Source organism: Dryobates pubescens, chromosome 10 (assembly GCF_014839835.1).
Source record: "Dryobates pubescens isolate bDryPub1 chromosome 10, bDryPub1.pri, whole genome shotgun sequence".
NCBI lineage: Eukaryota > Metazoa > Chordata > Aves > Piciformes > Picidae > Dryobates > Dryobates pubescens.
In genome coordinates this window covers 22,704,353-22,731,698 of record NC_071621.1, presented here as the reverse complement: position 1 = coordinate 22,731,698, position 27,346 = coordinate 22,704,353, and the positions used below count along the sequence as shown (strand labels likewise).

The 27,346-nt window shown below is 38.7% G+C and overlaps 1 protein-coding gene across 1 annotated transcript in view; it reads left to right on the top strand.

Moving 5' to 3' along the window:
• PAN3 (poly(A) specific ribonuclease subunit PAN3) overlaps positions 1–27,346 on the top strand; it is a 69,754-nt gene that overhangs the window by 15,525 nt on the left and 26,883 nt on the right. Inside the window, exons 3-7 of the mRNA XM_054164514.1 lie at positions 8,962–9,028; positions 11,021–11,091; positions 13,191–13,253; positions 19,719–19,880; positions 26,814–26,964. Coding sequence (XP_054020489.1) covers positions 8,962–9,028; positions 11,021–11,091; positions 13,191–13,253; positions 19,719–19,880; positions 26,814–26,964 — 514 coding nt within the window. The remainder of the gene's footprint in view (positions 1–8,961; positions 9,029–11,020; positions 11,092–13,190; positions 13,254–19,718; positions 19,881–26,813; positions 26,965–27,346) is intronic.

Below are 27,346 nucleotides of genomic sequence, written 5' to 3'. Positions count from 1 at the left end.
AGTATCTCATTGTTTCTCAGTTTTGCTGTTGCAGATGAAAATGTTAGTTTCCTTATGAGTCCCCATGGGTGGATCTGTGTCTTTCACAGATGCATCAGTGATGCAATATAAGGAAACTTTCTCTGTTCTTCAAAATTGGGAAATCAGACGCTGCTAGAAAACTGCTAATAAGATACAGTTAGATGTTAAGAATCTTAAATTTAGGTTGCCAATGGAACCTTGGGGCCATATGTTGAGAGATATTCCTCATAATGTATTAATCTTTTCAGTTGGGACAACTGGTCAGTGAGACTTACTTAGGACACAAGATGTGTAATGAGCATCCATTAGATAGTTGATCAAGTGTTCACCTTATTGTTCTGTTCTTTGCATCTCCTTACTATTCACATCTTTCTCATGAAGACTGCTAGTTGGCAGCACGCTTGTTTGTGTGGGCTATGATTATTCCATTCAACTTTGTGGAATGCTTTCCTTATGAAAGAAAGAAGTAATCTGCATTTCTGTAGAGACATGGGAAGAAAAAGGATGGCAACTGAACAAAAAGTCCATCCAATAGTGCTGGCAGAGAAGAGACCCCAGGTTTTGAAACTGACCCATACAGCTGGAAGGTGAGGAATAAAGTTAGTGATCACCTGTAGAAAGCTTGGTTCAAGTTGCTTAACTGACCTCAATCTAGCAAACATGATATGAGAGTCAGTCTCTTCTTTTACCATGAGATAATCTTTCTGTAGTCTGTGCTTTATTCACTAGATACCTTTCAACACAATCTTCAGGGATTTAATAGATGAGTCCTCTTGACTCTTCCTAATTAATCTCCAGAATGTATTTGTCATCTGCAGTAAATAAAACTGAGGTTTGTTGAAAAGAATATGTGGTTGTGTAAGTGGAGGTTATGATAACACATATGTAATGGAGCCTAACTGCCTCAAGCAAAGCTATATCCAAATTTTGCAATCATCATGTTTTTGTGTGTAGTGCATAATCTATTTTATGATACTAAGTAAGCAGCAAGAGTCAGGAAAAAAAAAATGGATTGTATATGACAAATTGAGGAGGGGATGTGCATGTGCTGCTTTGATCATAAATAATGAGGTAAGTAGTGGTTAGCATTTCTGCAAATTGGGTGTTTCTCACTTTGACATTTCATTTATATGCATTGAAGAGTATTTTATGAGATCTGGAACATCTCACTGGGATGCGATTAGTGGTGAAGATGTTTTGTTTTCAGTGGGAAAATAAGAGTAAAAATCTTGGGTATGGTTTGGAAGGTGCAGGACATCAGGAGTAGCTATGGCTCTCATTCTTTTCCTTTCTGAAAAACATGTCTTTGCCTCATCCTTCAGCTCCCACCTCAAAGGTCTTTGCTGTTACTCAACCTGTCATTGCTCCCCATTGGCCTCTTCTGTTGTTATTAACAGCTTTCCTATTGATTAATAATTTCCTGTCCTCACTGGCTTGCATTTTCCTGTCTTCCCTAAATCTGCATGTGCATTCATATATGCTACATTAGCAGTACTGTATTCCAGCTTATCAAAGCTTACATTTTCTGTTTTCCTCTTCTCTGAAAATTAACAGAGCAGACCACATGGCCCATGAGGCTGCATGCTGTCCTTGAAGCTGTTCTTTTTCTTTTTGGCATAGCAGCAGCTGCCAAGAAGCAGTCAGAGGTGTGGTTCAAGAAGCAGCTCATTGCTTTTGGCTTTCCCAGCAGTGAGGAGGCAGGAGCTGGCTGGCCGGGATGCCTCTGATGCTTGGCTGTTTGCTTAGTTGCTCTGTGTGCCACTTGGCCAGCTGGTGTCTGTGTTCCTTTGGCATCAGTGCTGCCCTTTGGCTAGCTCATGCCTTGATCAAAGATACAGGGTTGTGCAGGAAGGAGCTTTAGTAGTATTTTGTTGGTATGTTAAAAGGATATTGTGTCAGGATGAGGCAGAGGAATGTCTTGATGTTAAAACTTTTAGCCTTGTATGAGAATTGAGAAATTTGTTGAGCATAAAACAGTAGACTTTTTCATGCATGTTGTTTCACAGAAATCTGTTTTTTCTTATTTTGATGGTGTGAGATTCCATCTGTACTGCAGGTTATACAGAAAGTAAAAACCATGACTTCTCAATTAAACACTCTTATCAAAACCCTAATCTTCAGTGTTAAAGTTGGCAAGGCCAAGCAATGGAGAGGAATCGGTCTTGCTTGGTTTTGCCATGCTAATGTTGATATACTAAGCATTCTTGAAAAGCTTAAGAAGTGGAGACCGTGCTCACTTCAAAGCCTTGCAGCTGAATAAACATAAAGACCTTTGTTCCCATTGCTGCATCTGCCAACAGTAGTGTAATAAAACTCGCCTTAATGGCACACAAGTTGGTAAATGTCTTCATTTTTTAACTGTTGAGAACTGAGTGGAACTACAGACATGCTGTTTTAAATATAAAATTATGCAGTTGTTTACATAATGCTTTCTGAAGAAATCCAGTTGCTTTAGATCAAACAGATGAGTGGGACATACTGTAGATGATGCCAAATCAGCTAACTGCCAAAGGCAGGTTTTGGTTTATTTAGAAAGGAAAGCAAAAGATATCACCCTCTGACAACTAAACAATGATTTGTCTGGCAGTGACAATCTTTCTTTTGTGGGATGACTTATTTTACAGTCCAATTAATATTATTCTAAAACTCTCAAATATTTTGAAATGTATTTCCAGTATAATGATGTTAAGATGAAGAGAGTAACTGACATACTACAACATGTTTTGAGGTAACACATTTAGTACAGGAATGACCCTGAGGAAAGTGCTTGCAGCCCAGAAGGCCAATTGCATCCTGGGCTGCATCCAAAAATGTGTTGCCAGTGCATCCAGAGACGTGATTCTACCATCTTGCTCTGGTGAGACCTCACCTGGAGTACTGCAGCCAGGTCTGAAGCCCTCATTATAGGAAGGACATGGACCTGATGGAGCTGGTCCAGAGGAGGGCCACAAAAATGATCAGGGGGTTGGAGCACCTCTGCTACAAAGACATCCTGAGGGAGCTGAGGTTGTTCAGCCTGGAGAAGAGGAGGCTCTGGGGAGACCTAATAGTAGCCTTCCAGTACTTGATGGGAGCCTGCAAGAAGGATGGAGAGAGACTGTTTGCAAAAGCCTGCAGTGACTGGATGAAGGGCAATAACTTCAAACTAGAGAAGAGGGAGTCTGAGGGGTAAGTGTCAAGCTCTTTTTGGTGGTGCACAGTAATAAGACAAGATACAATGGGTTCAAGCTTGAACATAGGAGATTTCACCTCAACATGAGGAGAAACTTCTTCACAGTGAGGGCAATGGAGCACTGAAACAGACTGCCCAGAGAGGTTGTGGAGTCTCCTTCTCTGGAGACTTTCAAAGCCCACCTGGATGCATTCCTGTGCAGGCTACCCTAAGTGATCCTGCTTTAGCAGGCGAGTTGGACCCGATTATCTCTGGAGGTCCCTTCCAACCTCTCATGTACTGTGATACTGTGAAGCACAGACTTAGATTGAATGTCAGGAACAGGTTCTTGTACTATGAGGGTGATGGAATGCTGAAATAGGTTGCCCAGGTGGTTGGGGCCCCAACCTGGTTTATTCTGTTCTATCCCTTGGAGAGACTCAAGGTGAGGCTTGACAGAGCTCTAGGCAGCCTGATCTACTTGAGGATGCCTCTGCTTACTGTAGGGGGGATTGAAATAGATAACCTTTGGAGGTCCCTTCCACCCCAGACCATTCTATTTTCTCTGGGTTGGTGTGGGGAATAGAGACAGGGGAAAGAAATAATCACCTTTTATGTATTTTGGGGGAAAAAACGTGGATAAGCCTTAAGATACAAGGTAAGATAAATGATGGATAAGTCTTAAGGTAGATCTTGTAACACAAGCTATGTTAAATCAGATGTATTTGTGTGCAATAAAACTTTGTTCATCCTCTATCTTGATGAAATTTTTGTAACTGTATGCTTTAGTGGAGGGAGATGAAAGCAAAGTAGACTTGCTTTAAGTGCACATCGTAATTTTGGACTTCACTACTGTGGTCCCCCTTCAGAAGATGGGACTTTCTTGTAACACTTTCTTCCTAGCACACTGCCCCAAGGAGTTATTGAAAAGGTGAATGGTTGTCCTCAGCTGCATTAGGTAAAGCATTGCTAACAGGTCTAGGGAAGTAATGCTTCCCCTCTGCCCAGCACTGGTGAAGTTGCATTAAAAGTGCTGGTCTTTTCAGTATGTGAGAAACATGGACATACTGGAGAGTCCTGTGAAGAGCCATGAAGATGACTGGACCATCTCCTATGAGGAAAGGCTGAGAGAGATGGGACTGTTCAGTCTGGAGAAGGGAAGGCTCAGGGATTCCCATCCTTGTACATAAATACCTGAAGGGAGGGTGCAAAGGGGGCAGAGTCAGGCTCTCTTCAGTGGTGCCCAGTGATAGGACTGGAGGCAATGGGCCCAAGCTGAAACGCAGGATGTTCCCTCGAAACATCAGGAAGCACCCTTTGAATATGAGGGTGACTGAGCACTGGCATACGTTGCTGAGGGAAGTGGTGTAGTCTCCCTCCTTGGAGATACTTAGCTGTCTGGACATGGTTCTGGTAACAGGTTCTAGATGGCCTTGCTAGAGCAGGAGGATTGAACCAGTCAGCCTCCAGCAGTTCCTTCTCACCTTAGTCTTGTGAGTCTCTGAGAAGTATCTAATCCTCAAAACTATTATTAAAATAGTATCCAAATATGACTTATATTTATAGTGATGATGTTGATCTGCTGCCAGTGTTGTCTTAAAGTCTATGTGAAAGTACTGCTTTTTAAAAAAGGTTTGTACCTTGCAGTGGTTCTGAGTAGGAAACATTTGTACACGATAGGTTTTTACGTCTAGCTGAGATGAGTCACTTTGACAAAAGTTGCATTTTTCACATAGTATCTTTTCACACAGTCTTTTTCTAAGAGGAGTAAAAAAATCTTATGAATGAGCATATTCCCATTTTGTAGCTTAATTGCTTGGACATTCAGGAACTAGCAGAGTATTCTGAAAAAAACAAACTGTATTTTTTCTGTGAAATTAAAGAATCTCTGTTTTGTTGCTGGCAGAAGGTTCAACAGTGGAAAAACTTTAAGCTGAAGCCTCAGGTTAAATCCTTGGAGAGGGATGAATGTGACAGTTTACTTCTGCAGTAGCTTTCTTTTGAGATGTGAACAGAACAACTTTCTAATTCTTTTAAAGAGAGAGTGGTAGGATGTATGCCAGTCTGCCTAATTGAATTTTAACTGGTGTTTAAAGAACCTTCATAAATCATAGCAACTGGCAGGCAAGGAAAAGGAGTTTTTATGGAACCGAGTGACATTGGTGTGGTGCTTGGTTATGACAAGAGTTGCCTTTCTGCATTAACTCCTTTATGGTGAAAGTAATGATGCACTAGAAAAGTCTGAAGCTCTCATATATGCATGCTTGCCTTGCCTAGCAGGCTGAATAGGAATGAATAATTTGTTTTCTTCTCCTATTAATGGTAATTCTTATGTTTCTAGAGCTTTCATCCTTTGGTCCTGAACTCCTCATGACTGTGCTCTTCTTGAAATTGAGTTTGTTCAACTATTTTTCATACACTATTAGAAGAGATTGAGAAGTGTTATTTAAAATCAAGACTGCTATAAAGAAAACGCAAATAGTACTTGCATTAGTTTGGTTTTTTTGGCTGTGATTTGTTTCCCCCCCCCCCCCCCCCGCCCCTCCAAGTTGTTTTCAGCTTAACTTAGTGAAAATTAGATACAGGAATATCCTTCATTAAGACTAAATGCATTTGTGGTGGAAATTTTAATATTCAAACCAGTTTAAAAATCCTGTACCTTTTACATGTAGGTCTTCTATGAATAATGTTAAGGTAAGAAGCTTGTGCATGTGTAGTAAAAGTGAGCAAAATGAAAAATTCATTAAAAACTGCTGAAGTGGAAGGTGTTAACCTCATTCAAGGTGTCATTTACAAGCAGTTAAAGTGAGAGCTGCCCAAAATTGGTGAGAGAAGCTTTGGTTTTTCAGAATCCTGGTTCGGGTACAATACATTTGCACCTTGAACAAGACTTGACTTTGTAGAAGCACAGTTGATATTCGTGGTCTTTGTACTGTGCCTTCAGAATTCTGAAGAACATGTGCTGTTGCAACCTGTCTTGTGTGTACTATATGTTTTTAGAGATCATATCAGTGCTGATTTTCATCACTGCAGTCACACATTCACATTGCAAATCTATGGATTGTTTAACTCCTGTACTTGAAGCAGAATATTAATGGCATAGAAGTGCTTGGTTCCATGTTTAAGATGTATGCTTAACCATCTTTGATACCAGCCCAGATCTCAAGATCATATTTATCTCTGTTCTGGCAGATTGTTAACTTTTGCATTACGATTATTATGAAAATCTGAGTGTTATAAATTGACATTGACATTGTTTTTATTTACACCTGGACAAATTTGGTGCAAATCTGAAAGGGTTCCATTTAGTAAATTTACTTCTAAACCACTCTCTTGTATAATGATCGATCTGGATATAACAAATGCCATTAAAAGATGCATAGTAGGGATGCTTTTCAAATACTTGGGCAAAATGATTTAACTTTATTTCATGGCTTAGTCAGGAAGCATGAATAATTGTGCTGCTGTATTCCAGAAATTTATTTTGACACTTTCTTATTTAGATGAGGGTGGACAGAGAGGTGCTTGCATTCCTGAATTTGGGCAAGATTGTCAACTTGGTGTGCTTCTCCCAAAGTGTTACTTTGTTTTGTAGAAATAAGTAAACTTTGTTTCACTAGATGTGTCTGGCTGGTTTAAAGAGACAATTCAGAGTATTTGGGAACATAGAACGACCTAGATTGGCAGGGACTTCAGAGATCTAGTCCAACCTCCTGCTATGGACAGGAATGCCTCTCAACTAGATTTGGTTACTCAAGGCCTCATCCAACCTGGCCTTGAACACCTCCAGGGAGGGGGCATCCACCACCTCTCTGGGCAACCTGTTTTGGATTCTCACTGCTCTTGTACTGAAGAGCTACTTCCTAAGATCCAGCCTCAACCTACTCTCCCTCAGTTTAAAACCATTCCTGCTTGTCCTATCTCTAGACACCATTATGACAAGTCCCTCTCTAGCCTTCCTGTAGACTCCCTTCAGCAATTGAAAGGCAGCTAGCAGGTCACCCAGAGGCTTCTCTTCTTCAAGGTGAACAGGCCCAGCTCTCTCTGCCTACACATGGCATCAAAATAAGGAAAAGACTGTATAGCAGACAGCTTTCTTCATTTAAGTCTTGAAAAAGCTGAAGGTTTGTGTATTATTTGTGTACGTGTTGCATATTGTCCTAGGACATCTGCATGTGCTATGTTTCTTCTTCATATAGTACTATGTACTTACAATAAATGATGAGTTGTGTCAGAGTAGATTGATTGTAGAAAGCTTGCTGTAGCAGTGAACCACAAGTAATAAAAAAAAAAAAAAACAACACATGAGGGAATAAAGCATTAAGGGAATGAACATGTAATTGATAAGGTATTTCAGCAGGTATCTTCAAACATTACCCTGATTTTTACCCAGGTGTTCTTCAAGACACTTTTCTAGTTGTAAGCTTTTCTCCCCTATTTTTTTAACAACTTGCTTTCCACACAGTAATTAATCTCTACAATCTGTTTGGTTTTTTAGATACTAGTAACAGTAGTCAGTGGTAGTATGAAAACTGCAAATGTTGAGAAACTTGGAGTAGGTTTTCAATTCTACCATACTGGATAGCACTCTGGTTTCTGCTGCTTCTCCTTTGTTCTTACCAAATTTACTTCTTTATATTGATCTTTCTGGGCAAGAATTAGTTGAAAAGGCTTTAAAGTATAATGTAGTTAGCGTCTTACTCTCTGTCACTAACATTAAGGTTGACCTTGGAAAAATGTAAGCATAAAGAATAGTTCCAGTGACCAGTTTTGAGTCTTTATCTCTGTATGGACTACTAAATTAAACATGCCTGTAAACTTTCCTTTGTGCTTAGGACCAGCCTGGTACAAAGTGGCCTGTTTGTGCTGGTGTACGCTCAGCCAGTGAAGCAGGGGCTGCATGCAAACTGTCTATTTGAAGGGATCTGAAACCTTTTCACTGCTGAATAATGCCTGGAAATTGGCTGAGAGATTCCTGGTTGATGTGGGCTAAAAGCATGCCAGGGAATATTTTAACAAATTGTTGATGGTCTCTCTTAGTGGTGGAGAGCACTTCCTGACCTTGCCTTGCTTCTCACACTTGTTCTTCCTGTTGGGAGAAGGGTCAAAGAAAGTAATAAGCAAGAGTAAAAAGACACTTTTAAACTTCTGTGTCAAAGTAGTGGTAGCTCTTAAAGTAGCATGGCCTCACTTAGTCCAGCTTGTTGCTAGCCTGTATCTGTAGAGGTCAGAGAAGCAGGTGGAGCCCAGATGTAAGCCAGCAGGACCCTGAAACCTCAACAAGAATCACATGATTTTGCTTAGAGGTCCCAAAAGATTCTTCTCTCTTAAAAAAAGAATCTCTCAAATGCTGTACTAATTTGAGCATTTTCTTGTTGAAGAAGCTTCACATTGTGATGATGACCTATAATAAAGGGAGGAGTTGTTTCAGGAGTACAGTGTGAAGGAATGCTTAAAAGAGATAAGTAATTGGCTTATCTGACATTTTTGACAATGTTCAGAAAGACAACTGCAGTTTCTGTAGACCCTCCCAGGGCAGAAGAAATTTAAGATAGTGGCTGGTTTTAATATATAGTCCTATTTTTGTTTACATTGCTTTCCTGTGAAATGCTTTATTTTACTAAACATTACTGTCAGCTAAAACCCACTGTCTGCCTAGAGTGTTTACTAAATGGCAAATGAGCACAGGCTTCCTAGTCTTAGACCTTTCTAAATGTCATCTTCAGTACCCTCACTTAGTCTTTTATTGCTTTATTATACATCTATGCTGTTGTCTTTTATTTTTGCAGAGGATGACAAATAGCAGCAGCTCCCCTAGCCTTCTCAATGACAGTGCCAAGCAGTATGCAGGCCATGGTAAGTAATTCTAAAGTAATACATATAAAAGTAGGTTTGAAAGAGTAGGAGATTCACATTCCAAAACTGAAACTTAAGGCAGGTTTTTCTCTTCTGATCTGATTTGAAATGCAGCAGAATTATTTTTTCATATTATATTGCTTTTAAAACAAAACTGAAGTGATACTAAGCTCATGAATTTTCAGCATTGTTTTTGGTAGGAAAAAAGCTTTCTAAAAACCCAAAGCATTATTGGTTACTTCAAGGAAAATCCTAGCTTGGATATCTACTACAAAGCACTTATGAAGCTCCACAATAGTATCTCTTTTAGTTGTACTTTTCAAGTAAATTATTGTGCAGAATGAATGTGCATGCATTTATTCTTAAATTTAGGATGTACAAGTTTTGTGAAATGTATCATTTGACTGATTACTTTTTAATAGCTATTAAGTTCTGTCCTGTAAGCAGTACTTTACCTGTTCCAATTATTTATTTTTTTTTTGCCTTCCTAGCTATAGGGAACATAGTTTGCAGCTGAACAAAATGTCTTTATGGTGCTGGCCTACAGACTCACTGAATTATTGCTGAGGGTATACTGAACTTCTCTAATGCACGTTTCAGAATCGCTGCAGATTACTTCAGCTGTAGCTGTCAAACTAAGGTCTTCAAAGAAGAGGGTGCTATTCCCTTTTGGCAAGGGCATACATTTACAACACATTTCTGCTCTGAAGATTGCTGTGTGAAGCAATCATGTTTTAGAACTCTGTTTAAATATCCGACCCTACAGCTAGTCTCCTTACTAGGATTATAATTTTTTTTAAGCATGGTAGTAACTACTATAAAATTAACTTGATTGAGAATCAACATTTGTAAGGTAGTGTGGTTGTGGGGTCTGTTTGTTTGGGGTTGTTGTTTGGTTTGGTTTTTGTTCTTTCTTCTGGTTAATTTCCAGTAGGTTTTGTGATTGATTCTGCCTTTGTTTTGTCTTATTGAACAATTAGCTATTCAAGGCAGTGAAGGTCTCCAGTTTTAAATGCAGTCAGAGTTTGTCTCTAACAGTCCAAACAGTCATGGTGATGCATGCGAAGGAGAGAAACCAGACTGACTTGGAAACGAATGTAAATTCTCTTCTCTTATGTCCTTTGCTTCCACTCTCTCCTGCCCCACCAATCTGTGTGTTACTTGGAGAATTACCATTTTTAAGAAGTATTGGTTATTGTTGAAGAAAGTTTCATTAAAACACCAGTGTTTACAGCTAGTAGTCATCTGCTAACTTGACAGCTGTATCCACGCAGTTGGGTGTTTTGAGTTGCATCTGTGATTGTTACTCAGTTTTTGGTGCTTCAAGTCTGGAAAGGATGTGCAGAGACAAAGAAAAAGCAACATAAAGCTACTAACAGGATATAGACTTTTGCTACCCTTAGTTGTGATTAAAATGCGTTCAGAACTGCTGATAGCATAAGTAAGATGGTGGAGTCACCATCGTTGGAGGTGTTCAGGAGGAGACTTGATGGGGTGCTTGGTGCCATGGTTTAGTTGATTAGCTGGGTTGGATTGGTTGATAGGTTGGATGTGATGATCTTGAAGGTCTCTTCCAACCTGGTTTATTCTATTCTATTTAAGATACATGAGATTACTAATTTCTGATAACTGGAGATTAAAAAAAAATAAAAATCATAGAATGGCCTGGGTTGGAAGGGACCTCCAAAGGTCATGTAGTCCAACCCCCTCTGCAGTAATCAGGGGCATCCTCAACTAGATCAGGTTTGAAAAGTTAGATGGACATTATGTTTAATTGACCCTGTAGTATGAATAGCAATTGAAATGATTAAATTTTGCTAATGAGCACCATTTGAATTGGGCAGTTGCACAGAATCTACTACTGTGAGGTTTTTTTAGCAGTGTGTTAGTTTTATCCAAAGGATTTTTCCACATAGAAATAAGATTTTAAAATGTAAAATTTCTTTTTAAGATTAGAGATACATAACATGTTGTTTTACATTCTTTTTACAGATCCACTATCTTCACCAAGTTCATCCTTGTTTAATGACTTTGCTGCCCTCAGTGTGTCTCAGAGGAGGAAGGTAGGTGATAACTAAATCTTTAGCATGTTTATGTATGACTTGACAGAGAAGATTATCAGGAATAACTTGAAATGCTAGACCAAATAAGGATGATTCTTCTAATGTTACTAGATTCATTACAATATGTTGCTGCTGATAGAAACAACATCTACCACTTTTTTGCTACACCAGATCAGACTGCTGCCACATACTTATAAACTTCAGATTAAAAGAATGCTTTGAATATGAAAATTAGGATGTGGCCCATTGAATTTGGAAACTAATTATTGTACTGAGGCACAAGCTACCTGCAAACCTTCATGGCAACAGGTTCTGAGTACACTAAGGATCATTCCTCCATTTATTTGTATGATGTGAAAGTAGTGCTTGCTGTACTACTATTAGGAAGCTTGAGGATGGAATATTTTTTTCCCCCCCATCTAATCTGTATTGAGAAATCTGTCTTTTGCTCAGGACTAGACAGTATCTTCAAACACCTTTGACCTGCATCAGCCTGGGATGTGGGATTTTCCAATTAGGCACAGCTGCAGTGGCTGGAATAAGAGACAAAAGTTTGCTTATACCAGAGTTGCTTCTCGTTTTTGTGAACTGGTTTGTGGAAAAGGAGATTGTCATGTCCCTTGTCTCATCCAGTTATCTATCAGATTTTTACTTTCTTTGACAATGTTTTACATTTTTTTATGATTAGTCACATGATCCTGAACTTTTCTGTAGCTGAAAGCAAGCTACATCAGCATGCTTGAGACTTGTCATAGAGCTTCATTTGTCTGCAGCCAATTGGGAGCTCTGTATTATTCCTGCAGGTGATGATTAAGCTTAAAAATAATTACCATAGTTGGCCCATCAGACTGATATTCCTTGAAATGAAATGCTGGTTTAGACTGTTAATTTCCTAATATGATGTATCCAGACTACTTGGAATCTTTGAATTGCTGTTTTCCTTAACACCCTTATAGTGCACTGGAAACTGGATGTAAACAGCTATAAATCTATTTATCTGCTTACTGAGGAATGAAAATAGACATACATTCCTTTTTAACATACTCTGCAAGAACTATATATATACATGCACACAGATGTATATACACACAGTGTGCATGTGTGTTTACATATTTAAACCACGTGCATTAAAGAGAAAGAATTGTCATGTAGAAGTATTGCCAGAATTACCACTGCCTCTAAAACAAAAAAAAAGTTAGTTAACTAAATGGTACAAAATCCAAACAAACCAATTAATATTTAAGTATAAAGCTCAAGCAACTCAAAACTCAAATGCTAATGCAGAATCTTTTCTGACTTGATCCTCCCTACCCCCAAGAAAATCTGCAAAACAAGCTGTTAAACCTCTCTCTTGATACTATTTTATCTGTGAAACTGTTTGACTTGATTTTTTTCCTGTTAATATTTCAGACATAACTGGCATTAATTGAAAAAGGTTTATTCTTTGCTTTGCATAGTAGTGATTTATTGGTGTCTGTCTGCTATTTTGTAATTTTTTTTGTATAAAAGGTTGTTAAATAATAGTAGTAATGAGGAAGCTTTAATCTAAAATTACTTGAGCCATGTAAAATTTAGGCATCTAGGCTCCCTCTATAGTCAGCAGAGAGAGAAGGGCAGCTTAAAGAAACATTTAGGTCACACTGAGAAAAGTATTTTGGCGAAGACTAGATGTCAGTGACCACTTTAAGTGGATTAAAATTGATGGCTAAAGTTATGAGAAATTAATTACACTTTTGTAACTGACTGACCTTTACTGCCAGTTAACACACTGCAAGTGGCTGTGAATGTTGCTGCTTAATGATTTCCTCAAAAGACCTAAATACTTGAATGCTGGGTATTTAAAAACTTGTGTGATTCCCTCCCACCCCAGTAGCTAAGGGTTTATTTAGCACTTGAACGGTGTGATTTATCATGCCAGTGCTCTATGCCTCCTTTAACCCAAGACAGACTTCTAGAAGTGTGTGCTTCTGTTCATTGACTCTAAAGGGAGCCTTGATGACTAGCTTAAGTGTAGGTGTTTACAATATCTACTGTTTGAAAAAACCCTTTTATTTTCTTGCTGAGAGCCCAGGGCTAAGGTTTGTTTTGTTCTGAACTAGCTGGCAAAACCAGCGTTTCCTTCCTTTATCACTGACTTGGAGGACAGATACAATACAGTCTTGGTAAGTGAATGAAGAGCAACTGCTTTCCTTTACAAATTAGAATTGTGATATTTTAAATATTTAGAACTAAATTATTTGCAACTATGTAGAAACTGCATGTTTGTGTGAATAGTTTCTGTAAAAGCATGTAATAGCTGCACTAAGCAAGGAAGCCAAGTTTATTAATCTTTATTTTCTTTGGGTATTGCTGATTGTGTTATCCTGGCAGCCCTTTAACAATGGGCAAGTCATATGGATGTAAATAATTATATCAATGAAATACTAAATACAAGACTTGATGATTGTAGTTTTGAATATCCTTGCTTTTTAATTATTATTTTTTAACTAGTGTGGGCTATTTAAGTTGCTTATGATTATTTTGATGTTTAAAGGCATTCTACTTTTTGTTTAAGTAATAAACTTAGTCATTGGATTTTAATGAACATTCTCAAGGTTATTTCCTTTGTTTAGAAGTTATTAAACTGCATTTCAATTTTAGATTTCAGGAAAGCTAAGATTACTATTTAAAGACATTTTTATAGGATACTTAAAATGAAATCAAAGGAGCTAAGTATTTCTGTAGATGGAGCCTTGGTGGAGGTTCTGTCGACTGTAAAACCTTCTGGATTTACTGTCCGGTTGTTGTAACTCCACATGCAGTAAGACAAGCAACCTTAAAGTGAATTTCCTATAAGAGATTTTCAGGTAAGTATTAATCTACAATGCACAAATAGGGTTTGTGAAGCATGGAACAAAAGCTAGAGTTAGCAATAGACTAACCTTCTTTCCTGAGAATGATGATGTCCACTTACATCGTTGTTTTTTTTCTTCAAATACATATTATGCTTGTTAAACATAGGGTGGCGTTCTGAACTTGAACTTCTTGGGTGTTTTTTCCTAAATTGGCTGTAGCCATTAGCTAGAAAAATGCTCCTCTCTAAACCCTGAAATAATCTCTCTGGAAAACTCCTTGTGTTCAGTTTGGTAAACAGTTCATAAATACATGTGCAATGTAACTGATCAGCACCTGTTGCCAGGGGAATGACAGCTTAATGCACTAAAGAGAAAATACATGCTGAAACTTCTGATTAAATTTGTTCCGAGACTGTTGCCATCAATCCAGGCTAAAGGGTTCCCTCACTTGTTACTGGTGAGCCTCACAGTGAAAAACACTGCTTTTATGTTTTAGGTCATTTTTTCATACCTTCAATCCTCATGAAAACTGAACTCTTCTGAAAAGTTCCTAACATTGGTTTATTTGCATTTCTTTTTTTCGTTTCAATTGTTCAGTCAGACCAAGAGGAGGGTCATTAAGGTGAGATCCACTGTTAGTCTGCAGTCTGCTCTAGTGAACAACTTTCAATGCAAATGCTGCTTCATACGTATTTCGAAGACAATTATTTAAAAATATATAATTTTTTAAACTCCTTCCATTGATTTTTAGGTGGGTAAAAGCCAGGATCAAAATACTCTAGAACTAGATGAGGATATGCAGTGGGTTGAAGTTCCCCCCCAACATTAAAGTATAGAAGAGGTTATTTGGACTGAAGTTCACACAGAGCAGGGTGCTGCTTTTTAGTGCTCTCTATGGAGATCCATAGTAAGTGAGACTGAACAGCAGACTTCTTTAATTACTCCTGAACAAAGTATATTAATAAATGTGCAGAGAGAGTGATTTTGAAACAAAAGGCTGCCTGTAAGCATAAATGTAAACTTTTTGAGTACAAGGTGAGTTTCTTCTCATTCAGAGAAAGAAATAGAGCTGCCTTTGAGGTCATGTGGAAATCAAATTCTTAAGACCTAAGCCATTGACAGTTTATTTTTGAATGCCCTGTCCTCTATCTAGTTTTGTTACCCATTGGAAAGCTATATCTTTCCACTTCCCATCTCCAGCTCTATCTTGATCTTTGTAGTTCAGTGGTGGTAATCAAAAAGCTGTGTGTGCCACGTTTGATTTTGCTGTATTTACTTTTGAAGAAAAATGTGCCAAGACAGGTGTTTCATTTTTCATAGCCTCCCAGATACCATCTGAGAAGCATGAATCATGTTCTGAGAAGTTAAGGGGTCATTACTGAACACCACATCATGTCATCATGCATTGTAAACTACAGAATTATGGCTGCACAGACTTTATAATGTACCTGGGTTAAATTTATAATTCAAACCTGAAGCTTTCTTTAAGGGATAATAAATCCCCACTGCAATAATAAAACAAACTGTGCTTCTAGAGAAAAATAGTAAATTTTTGTAGGTAGTATGATATTTACCTTGATGTAAAATGTGTTTTGTTGGTGTGGTGTTTAACCTGTCTGAAATATTTCTTTGGAATAGTTAATTGTTGGAATTGTTTCTTGGTTGTGTGCTCTTGCTCTCTTAGTTGCGGTAATTCACGCCTCATGAATTACCTACCTGGGCTGAAAAAAATTAAATACAGATCACTTTTCCTTAGCTCCTTCTAAGCTCTTTTCAAGATTTTCATCTTTAGCATACATACCCATGAAATACACTTTCTAGTGTGTACACTTGCAAAGTTTTCCTTAGCTATAGTTTAAAATGCATGATGTAATGTCTGATCTGCTGCACCTTTCTTGGTTCAATTAAATTTTAGAGTGAATGGTTGTTCTGTTTGGTGGTGGGGTGTTTTTGTGGGGGTTCTTTGTTTGGATTTTTTTCCTTCCTTGGTGGTCAAATACATTGCACTTCAATAAGACCTGTTTCCATGCCACATTGTACACTTTAGTTTTCTTTTGGGCTGAAGAACCTTACATTGTTATTCTTGCCCAAACCCATGGTTTCATGAGCAATTAAATTCATTAACTATAAACATATATAAATGTTAGCACACTCCTTTTTTTTAAATTAAAAATTAATCCCATGCAGCAATAAACACCAGCCAACCACAATTATTTTTAAACTGTTGACCAGGCTTCTATGGCTCCGATGTTCCAAAGTTTAGTTACAGAAAACAAGTATTGTCTGCCTCTTTACCATGTGAAAGGTTTTGTGGCTCCATTGGCCACAAAGCTTTAAAAGAAACGACAAAACAACTTCTCTTTTTCATATTATCAGGTTGCAGATTTGTTAGGATAACTCCTGGTAACTGTGCCTAATGTTCTGGTGTAACACCTCATGGTTATTAATAAATCCAGTCATACAGCTGTATTCACAATTCAGAGGCTTCTCAGCAGATTGTGCCTGTGGAGGAATCCTGCCCAGACTATTGTGCTTTTCCTAAGTAACATTGAAGTTCATATCCATAGCTGGATCTTTCAAGTGCTAGCTTATTCCAGCTAAGCAGTTATGGCTGGTGGGTGGAAATAGCAATGACAATACCAATAGCTTGTAGCTAGCTATTAGTTTTCCAGACCTAATGCAACAAAAGTAGGCTAGCACCCTTGGAGTGCTTAACTTCTTTCTCTAGTGATCTCCTTGCCATTAACTTATGTTAAACTGAAGTCTTACAAAAGAATTCAGCACTGAAACTTAAAATTGCATATATAGCTTAATTTTGTTGTAAGTAGTGGAAAGAGAGTGTGGTATGGTATATGTGATCTTTCCTGTCTGATAATGCTATATTTATTTTTATCTGTTTGTACATGCAGATACAGCCAATTCATCATACAACAGATGAGCCTTAGCTAATGCTGTTGTGATATCTTTTAGTTACGGTTATTTAAAGTAATACTGCTTAATTTAGCCTGTGATGGGAATGGCTTAAGATCACTTCTATTTACTGAAGTGGTATATGGCACAGGCAGCATTACTGTAGCTCAGATTACTTAGTGCTTTTAAACACTGCAGCATCACTGAATCTGAATCAAAATCAGTTGTGGATCTTCAGTAGAAGAAAACTTTGAAATTGTGTAGTTCAGTTGTGCCAGTTTATCCAGACTTAAATATTTGTGGAAGTTAGGAGGAGCCTTTGCAGTTTGAGTCTTTGTAAACCTTTTCTTGTTGAGCTTTATTCTTCTAGGTTAGGCTTATAACATCTTAAATCAGTGTTATGTCTAACTCTTTCTTAGTAAGAGGTGTGTCATTGCCTGTTGTCTGTAAAAGGAGGAACTGGAAGCAGAGACATAGTTACAGAAAACAGTAGGAAGAAAATAGACTTTCCTAAACAGATTCACAGATTGTATTGGGTTTGAAGGGACCCTCCAAGGTCATCTTGTCCAACTGCTCTGTAGTGAGTAGGGATACCTCCAACTAGATCAGGCTGCCCAGGGCCATATCAAGTCTGTTCTTGAATGTCTCCGGGGTCAGGGCCTTCCTGAGCAACCTCTATTTTACCACTCTCACTGTAAAGAACATCTTCATTATGTCTGACCTGAATCTACCCTGCTCCAGTTTAAAACCATTGCCATTTGTTCACTTTCTAGAAGCCCTTCTAGACAGTCCATCCCCAGCCTTCCTGTAGTTCCCCTTCAGGTATTAAGATGTAGCTATAAGGTCTCATTGGAGCCTTTTCTTCCCCAGGCTGATCAGCCCCAATTCTTTCAGCCTGTCTTCAAAGGAGAGGTGCTCCAGCCTTCTGATTATCTTTGTGGCCATCCTCTGGACCCACCCTAGCAGGTCCATGTCTCCCTTGTGTTGGGGGCCCCAGACTTATAGATCATTTTTCATTATGGAGGATTTAAAGAATCCTCTACAGTAGGGCAATGTTTGGACACTGGATTGTAGTCTAAGGCAGTGTGCCTCTGCACTTGATAGAACGTGGAGGGAGATGGAGAAGCTGCCAAGGAAACTGACTCTTTGTTATGTTATTTCCAATAGCTAGGGTAAGGAAAACATACTGCATTCAAACCTTGCCCTAAAGTCCAACATTACTTGTATGTTTTACTTCTCAGACCTTACAGCTTTGCAATTTATATTAGTAGCCCTTCTGAGTTACTGAGATTGCAAATTGCCCAATAGGTGAGTGATTCTCCCAGTAAACAATCAATGCTTAGATGTACCATGATCATGTTTGCATTTCAGCTATGGGAGGACTTTTTGCTACCCATCACAGAGTTTATGAAATTTCTAATTGGTATGGCAAAATTCAGTCTTGTTTATTGCTATTAAAGTTGGTTAACTTGACCTCCATATGTTTATTGCCTTTGTAATTTATGGTCAGTGTTGATATCCTTGGGGGCTTTTTATTGTTTGTGAGGTTTTTTGTTTGTTTTGTTTGGGTTTTGTTGTGGATTTTTTGTTTGTTTTGAGTTTGGGTTTTTTTGCCAAATAAAGTACTAGTAACTCCTCCCAGTTCTTGTTCTTTCCACAGCTTTCAGCCTAAAAGTTTGTAGGGAAGTAGAGGAAGGGAATCTGTTTAGGTTTTGGTTTTGCAGTGATTTTATGATAGCTTTGTCCTGTGTTTTCATATTGTTTGTGTGAGTGAGGAATCTCTTCCAGTTAGATTTTTGCCTTGTTTCCTGAGGAATGATTTTTAAAACATGTATCAAGGTACGTGCTGTTAAGGTGCCAGCTGAGATAGCTGACTGAAGTTAAGCTTTGGTTACTTAGAAGTGGTCTGTGTCCAGCTGATATTTGTATTTCCGCATAAACCACCCCCCCAAAAAAGACAGCAAAAGAAAGGCAGACCAACTCCCTCTATTTGGTCCAGTTGTTCATATAGTCAGTATAAAAGGTTCTGGTCTAAACATTTTTCAGTGGTGTTTACTGTCTAGGTAGGTACACATAGGTTTGAAAACATAGAGAAAACTGGAGAATTTCTGTTCTTTAATCTGTTTGAAAGTATTTAACACATCAACTTTTTTTACAGTGTGCATTTTAAATTTAATGTTCATGTCTGAATTTAAAGTTTCATTTGTAGACATTTCCAGTGTAACAGAAACATCACTCCTGTTGAGGTGCAAGTACCTCCTGTGTGTTCACTTCCTCAAGCACGTTTTACCATTTGTCATGGTAGTTCTTGTTTTCACTTAAGACAGTGGCTGAAATTAGTCTGTAGAGTATACACTTGAGCAGAAGTGTTTTTCTCATTCAGTTCTGCTGCAGTTGGCTACTAAATTCTGCCTGCTTTTTCAAAAGCAAGTCTTCAGGAGATGAGTCTTGGCAAATTTGAAGCTAAAAAACATACAAAAGCCAATGTTAATTTCTTTCTGGATAGAAATCACAAGAGAAGTGTTCATTATTATGATGTGATTGAAGGTATCTCTTTGAGAAACGGATTTCTATTAAACAATTCCTCATTTTTACAGATTTCCCCAACTTATGCTCCTATTTCAGTGTCTGACCTCTGATGGACAGCTTTGCTTAGAAACAGTTTGTAGTCCCTGAAGTTGCTTTTCATCTTTTTATAAAAAGTATTGTTTATGATAACCAAATAGTCAGGATTGAAAGGAAACAGTCTCAGATAAATTTTACTTGCAAATTGTTTCCTATTCTACCAATCCAGAAATCATATCACAGTGTAATGTCTGTTTTAGTGTAGCTTTAGATGAGGGTTGTTAGGAGTGGCCTGGTTTCTCTCCTTCTTTTTCGTAGCCCAGGAAGTATCGACTGGGGATGCTGGATGAGAGGATAGTTCCAGTGGGATCAAAAGCAAGAAAATCAAAGAACCCTATTGGCTGTCTGGCTGACAGGTGTAAAACAGGAGTACCCATCAATATGGTTTGGTGGAACAGAGTCACAGAAAACAATTTACAGGTAAAATTATTTTTTACTAGTAACTTCTTCAGTATTTTGGATGTTTTATTTTTAATTTTGGAAAAATGTTAGAAGCAGTAACTCCAAATATGGGTCAAGGTCAGATTACAAAACTTATTTCACAAAGCAGCCCTCCAGGAGAGCAGCTTGGAGATACTTTATTCTCTTCATTCATTGCTGTGCTGTGTACTTTGCTTAATTGTGGTGTAATCTTTGGAGGAGGAAAAGAACCATTGCATATATTCTAAAAGCAAACAAACACAACCTTTTATTTTAATTTCCCTGTGAGGAAGGTTTCTACTGCTAAAATTAGTGCTCTTTGTTAAGATGATTGACTCCTGATGCAAATAAATTTTCTCAGTATGGAGCTGGAAGATATAACTGCCATGATCAGAAAGCGTAAATTGCTGATTTTTACATTGGGATAGTTTATATTTCTCAACTTGTTTGTTTATTGTTACTTTATTTTACTTCTGAATTTTCTTCAGCTGCTTGGGAGGGGAGAAGTACATCTGCATTTGAGCACTTCTGTGCAGAAGTAGCAAGTTACCATTGGGATGACAATAAAGGATAATTCTAATCTAGGAGGAATCTGTCTCATAGGACAGAGATTCTAAATGGAATTTAGATAGAAATTTAGTGGTGGAAATTGCAGCACTGCTACTAGTATTATTTTGTGATGAATAGTGCTTTTAATTCCTCAAAGATCATTATTTTAGTCTTTCTATGAAGGTTATGTTCTTTTTGATATTTTTCAAGGTGAGTGAAATGGGTAAATTGACAACAGGCTTACAAGTAGGATTTGTGACACTGTTTTTCACTGTTTGCCATGGAAGGGCCGACAATGAAACTCCCCCAAGAGCCTTTCCCCAGTGTAGTTTTACATTACTTGATGTTTGGACATCTTTGTGTTGCTGGTATTGGGAGTCTGGGACACAGTGATCCAGGCAAACTGATGCTACATTGTGTAGTAAAATTTGGCCTGAAGTCTATTTTGACGTTTTTACACTGGGAAAGAAGTGAAGCCACTGATGGGGAAAAGCATTGTTAGAAGGACCAGGTAAGGTTGTGGAAGAGTGATTGGAGCACTGCTTTTCTCAAGGGTGAGAAGACTGGCAGGTTGAATTTATCCTGTGTATCTAATAGGAGGAGTGTGAACAGTTGTTAATAGACAGTTGCTCTGAGAGAAGAGAGAATCAAGATTTGTCCTGGAATTTCAAGTGGACATTGAAAGGCATGAAAAGCACTGTTTGCCCTCATACCCTCCATTGTTTCTTCTGCTCTTCAGTGTTGCAGCAAGGCTTGCCATTGATCTACTCAGAGCAGAGGAGAAAATGTTCCTACAGGCTGGAGTGCCAGTAGTCTGAGATGTTGCTTTTGGCAAGGAGCACTTGTCTCCTCAGTACCTAATGCCCTCAAAAGTTCTCTTGAAAGTGTGGCAAAGGGAAGCCCAAGGTCTTCTGGCTTTCTGAGGTTAGCAGCAATAGCTTGGGGTTGGCTGAAGAACATATGGCTTTTGAAGGGTGCAATTCCAAGCTCCTTTACTGTGCCAGAATCTCAGCTACATGATTTGTTTAAACTATGTACAGCATAAGATTTAGTATTATATGATGTAGTTACATAGCTTCTTGTGGAGGTGTGAGACTTTAGGAACATGTGTGCATGCATATGGGGTAGAAATTAGAACAGAAGGTTGTTCCAGTCATAGGAAATAGATGAGAAAGCAGAGTTACATCTCAGAATTGATAAGGGCTTGCAATGCTGGGCTGATGTTCAGGCTCATGTTTCTATTTAATGTCCACTGTTCCAAATAGAACACTGGAATATTTTGGGTTGGAAGGCACCTTAAAGATCATCTAGTTCCAGCCCACCTGCCATGGGCAGGTACTAAAACAGATGGCTCAAGGCCCCATCCAATCTCGCTTTGAAAATACATTATTGAAGATGTGAGAATACACTGTTTCATGGTGCAGTGCTTAGAGATTTTTGTCCCAAAAGTGGCTGTTTTAAGAAGCAAGGTAGTTTACAACATGTACTGTAAAGCAATCTAAGTTTCCCATGCATGTCTATGAATTTATAATCCTGATCTATTACCTTTCAGCGCTGTTATACTTACATGATTAAAAGTGAAGCTCACAAAAGTTATTTGTATGTTGGGTTGTGCATTAAAAAGGAAAAAAAAAAAAAAAATATCCCAAACCAAGTTTGTAGTGGGAGGGAAAGAGACTTGCTTTGAAGCTCTTGATGACCTGTGGTGTCTGCTGGGCTGCTCTGACATCACAGAATGTGTCCATCTCTGTTACATTAACAAGGAATCCTTCTGGTAATGGAGGAATTGCAACAATGCTATCTATGTAAGCTGAAGCTCCCTGTGTGGCACATCTGCCCACTTAAAAACAACAACAAAGAACCCTCCCAAACCAACAAAAGTAGCCACACATACAAAAACAAAGCAACAATTTGCATGCTCTTGGATTCCTAAGAGACATTCTGAAAGCTATGCCAAAAATACTGCTAGAAGACTGCTCAGATTTGTAGCGTGAATATGGTTCAGTGGTGTTTCTCTGTACCCATTACAAGATTATGCAATTTGGGATGTCAGAACAGATCAGGAATTTGGAGGTAAAGAACATAAAAAGAGAACAGAAAGGCTTGTATCCAGCTTTTAACATGGTAAGTACATTACTGCATTACTTCCAAAATAAACTTAATGTTGACCTGCTTTTTGCTTTACATAGCTGATTTTGGGCTGTGGTCGAACATGGGACCAGAACCAATCTAGGAAAGGAGCATTATAGCCACTGAAACAGAGGTGGTAGCTCTGCTGCTGCAAAGTTTTGTGTTATGAAATGCTGAACTGGAAATGAGACAGTGTCTTCCAGTACTCCTGTGGGATCCCGGCATGAAACTCGGAAGGTTCCATAACATGTGCATCCCTGTCCTACTTCTGTACTTACTGGCACATCAGGGATGTATTTATGAATAAGTGCAGCAGTGGAGTCTTAGTAGTTTCTCACTGAGGAGTGAGACAAATCATACATATTGAAATTGATGACTGATGAAACAGAAATTTCCCCTTTACTTCTAAACTATGTCCACCTGTTGATGTGTGCAACTCCTCACCATACAGCAGCACTGCATGCTGCTGTGGGCCTCCCACTGGTTTTCAGTTGACATCCTTGGCTTAGTCCTTACTTTCTACCTGCTTTGAGTTGTTTGGGTGTGTTTGTTTTGGCGTTTTTGTTTTTTTTCCCTGGTGGCACCTGCAGAATATATTTCTTCCCTTTCACACAATATTGTAATTGTACTCCTTTTTATGTATTTAAAAGCATAAAAGCCACCAGACAGATAAATGCTGCGCTAAGTAGTAACATGAATTAGTTGAGTTTTAGTTCTCACTCCTATTTTTACTACTTGTGGTCCCATCCTTACTAATTTCATCAGGACTAAATTCAGCCTTCATTTGGACTATATTTGTGTTTTATAGCATTTTGGATTCTCTGATGTACAGAAGCGTAGAAATTGTTCTTGTGAAGTTGGATGGACTCAGTTTTGTGGTCTGATGAAGGACATTTCTTTGCAAAGCTGATTGAAAAGAGCCTCTTCCCTCCAGGAGTGCAGTTATAAAGAGTCTGAAAATAGGGTTTTTTGAAATTTCTGTATGGAATCATTCTGGTAAGAATGCATGTGCCCAGGGAAGTTGCTTCTCTGCAGTAGTTTGTCTGTATATTGATGAATATACTGGAAGAAGGAGCATGAGATTTGAACTGGCCAGGCTGAGAGGAAAACGTAATGGTGGTAATTTTACTAAGTATTTGAGTTGGCTGTTACTTTAGGTGGATTTCTAGGGAAATCTTACAGTTAACAAAGCTGTATTTGTTTCTGTTTAATGCTGTTGTTGAAAACACCAATCAGTTTTAAAGTAATTTTTATGTGGCTTTCAATAGGTCATTTGCATTTGAAACAAAACAGTTTTTAGTTTGTGGCACAGTGCAGACAGTGCTAGCTGGCTTTTTTTTTTGGTTGGACTTCAGAAGAGCATTTGCTGGTTTTGTTGGTTTTGTTTGTAACATCACAATGTTATGTACTTCATTACGTGTCCTCTAAGTATTTAATGAATCTCTAGTCTTTTAATTACTCCAAAGATTTGATAACAGCCTTCAAGACCTCTTTGTTCTATCTTTTCTTACCAATCTTGGTTTACTCAAAAATTTTAAGCCTGGTCTACCAGGAATAAGTTACTTTAGTCTGAGATGAGGAATTAAAGTCTAAGTGAAATTCATTTTAAAGCTGTACTTGTGGGAAACTTAGGCATGATACAGAATGAAGAAAAGGGTTTTTTTTTTTTGAGTTATCAGATACAGGAAGTTTGGTGAAATTCTAACAGAAAAATTGTGAAAATGCTCTGCAGGATTGTGAAGCATAATCTCTTCAGCAAATTTTAAAGCCTTTAAAACTAGCACTGAAATTTATGCTTTGTGTTATGAGGATACTTTTCCAGTCCAGGAACATGAGTTTTTTTTGAATCATTATCCGTGAAGAACATGGCTTCCTCATTTTTTGGCATATTTGTGCTATCATTGGGGCAGAGTAGATTGTCTACAAGTTTGGAAAATAATGAAAATATAGAACTAATAGTGATGTTCCATTCCCTCACTTTGCCTAATCTTGTTACTTACTCTAGCCCACATGTTAAAAAAATATCCCAAGCACTTTTATCTTATTCTGTTGTTGGAAGCAAAGTGTATACAGAAAAATTAGTGTTTGACCTCAGATGAAAACTTGTATGCTTTTGGAAACAGTTTAAGAACTGCAGCTTCACATAGATGTCACATTTGAGGCTTAAGCTTCAAGTTCTCTGACTTGTTTTGACCACAAGTTATAAAATTTTATTGTGCTAGTGAATCATTAGTTTGTTTTGGCTGATGATTGTGGAGCTCAGGTATTTGTCCATATTCAGAAAACAGCATGAATGTGGAAAGATCTTTTAAAATTGGAAACAAAATTTAAATGGCTTTTTTACCAATGGTGACAATCTTGAATTGCAACTTTGTAACATCACAGAGAAGTAAGCCAGGATTTGTAGTAAAGAGTCTAGCTCTACCTGCATTGAAGTTATATAGAAACAGTTTCATTTCATCAGGCTTTGTTTCTGATCCTGAATTGTGTCACCAAAAAATGGAGTGAGGTGATTCTGCTGCTTACTCTCCTCTGGTGAGACCTCACCTGGAGTACTGTGTCCAGGTCTGGAACCCTCAGTATAGGAAGGACACAGAGCTGATGGCGTGGGTCCAGAGGACGCCCACGAAAATGATCAGGGGGGTTGGAGCACCTCTGCTACAAGGGCAGGCTGAAGTTGTTCAGCCTGGAAAAGAGGAGGCTCTGGGGATAGCTAGTTATGAGTTGCCAGAGTGAAAGCAGGATGCTTTTCCAGTCCAGGAACATGAATTTTTTGGAATCATTATCCGTGAAGAATACGACTTCTTCATTTTTGGCATTTTAGCCTTCCAGTACCTGAAGGGGGCATATAAGAAGGATGTTTACAAAGGCCTGTAGTGATGGGATGAGGGGCAACAGCGTCAAACTGGAGAAGAACAGATTCAGATTGAATGTCAGGAATGAGTTCTTTACCATGAGGGTAGTGGAACACTGGAACAGGTTGCCCAGGGAGGCAGTTGGGGCCCCATCTCTGGAGATATTCAAGGTGAGGCTCAACAGGGCTCTGGGCAACCTGAGCTAGTTGTGGATGCCCCGAGCTTACTGCAGAGGGGGTTGGACTAGATGACCTTTGGAGGTCCCTTCCAACCCAGACCATTCTATGATAAACTATGAAACACCTACCAGTGAAAGTGGAGCTCTCAAGCAGCTTTAATCCACTGTCATTTTAAAATGATAGTGTATATTTAAAGAACTTTTAGAGACAAAAAACTGTCTATGAAATCTTGCAGGATTTTGGAAATTCCCTGAAAGGAAATTCAGGGAATTTCCCACCTGAAAGGTGGTTGTAGCCAGGAAGGGGTTGGTCTCTTCTCCCAGGCAACCAGCACCAGAACAAGGGGACACAGTCTCAAGCTGTGCCAGGGGAAGTTTAGGCTCAAGGTAAGGAGAAAGTTCTTCACCGAGAGAGTCATTCGTCATTGGAATAGGCTGCCCGGGGAGGTGGTGGAGTCACCATCCCTCGAGGTCTTCAAGAGGGGATTGGACATGGCACTTGGTGCCATGGTCTAGTCATGAGGTTTGTGGTGACAGGTTGGACTTGAGGTCTCTTCCAACCTTGGCAATACTGTGATACTGTGAAATAAAAAGCAGCTGTGTTATATAGGCATTGATTGAATAATTTGGTGAAACTGGCAAGAGTTTAGACAGAATGGTAAGGATGAAGTCTGGGGAGTCTCTGAGTTGCTCTAGGAAAGCCAGCAGAGGTTATCTCCAGGAGGTGACTGTCTCTTCACTTGCATGCTTCCTTTTTTTGTTTTGCCATCTCCTGTCCTTGTTAGCCAGTTGACACTGTATGTGGCTGTGATAGAGCTGTGTGTGTCATAGCTAGTTTTAGCAGTATAAAAACAGATCTTGTGTAGTTCTTCCAAATGTGATTCTTAGCAAGATCCTACAAATGTCAGGGCTTTTCCTGTTCTCCAACTTTAGAATGTAATGCTTATAAAATGCCTTTTGTGAAGTGTTTTTATGAACTTGTACATCACCTGTTCATATGTAGAGCTTGCTAATGTTTCTTCAGATGTAAACTGGAAACATATTCACATTTGTTCATGAAAACTAGCTTCTACTCTGCTGTTCTTGTCAGGAAGCTGTATGTAACTTTACAATGTCCCCTGTACTTGATAGGCTTGCCTAGAAGGTACTTGCTTTTAAGTAGGCACTGTTTGTCTCATCACATTGAAAATAAACATGTAGTATATGTTTGTTTTTAAACAGACACCAAATCCTTCTGCAAGTGAGTTTATTCCTAAAGGAGGATCAACCTCCAGGCTGAGTAATGTATCCCAGTCAAGTATGTCTGCCTTCTCTCAAGCCCTGTTCTCTCACCCCTCCATGGGAAGTCCTGCTACTGCTGGGCTAGCACCAGGTAAGTTGACAGTAATGATTTGCAGTACAGTTCCTGCTTCTGAATTACAGTTATGTAAGGGTCATTACCTATATAGGTAGTGGTCAGGTTTTTTGGGTTTAAATGTAGCCACTACCTACTATAGCTTTTAATTTTAAGACAGTCTTCATACATACAAAAGTGCAGTAATTTGGGATTTATCTCTCAGTATCGGAATCACACTGCAGGCTGTAAAATCTATTCAGCCACAGCAGCACTGAAGTTAACTCAGCCTAACTTACTCTGCCCTTTCTGGGGAAAAGAGGTGCTGAGTTACCACATACTGTGCTCTATATGGTCCTTGCCAGACTAGTATACTCTGAGGATTTGAACTACGCCTAGACTAGAAATGCACTACAGCCTG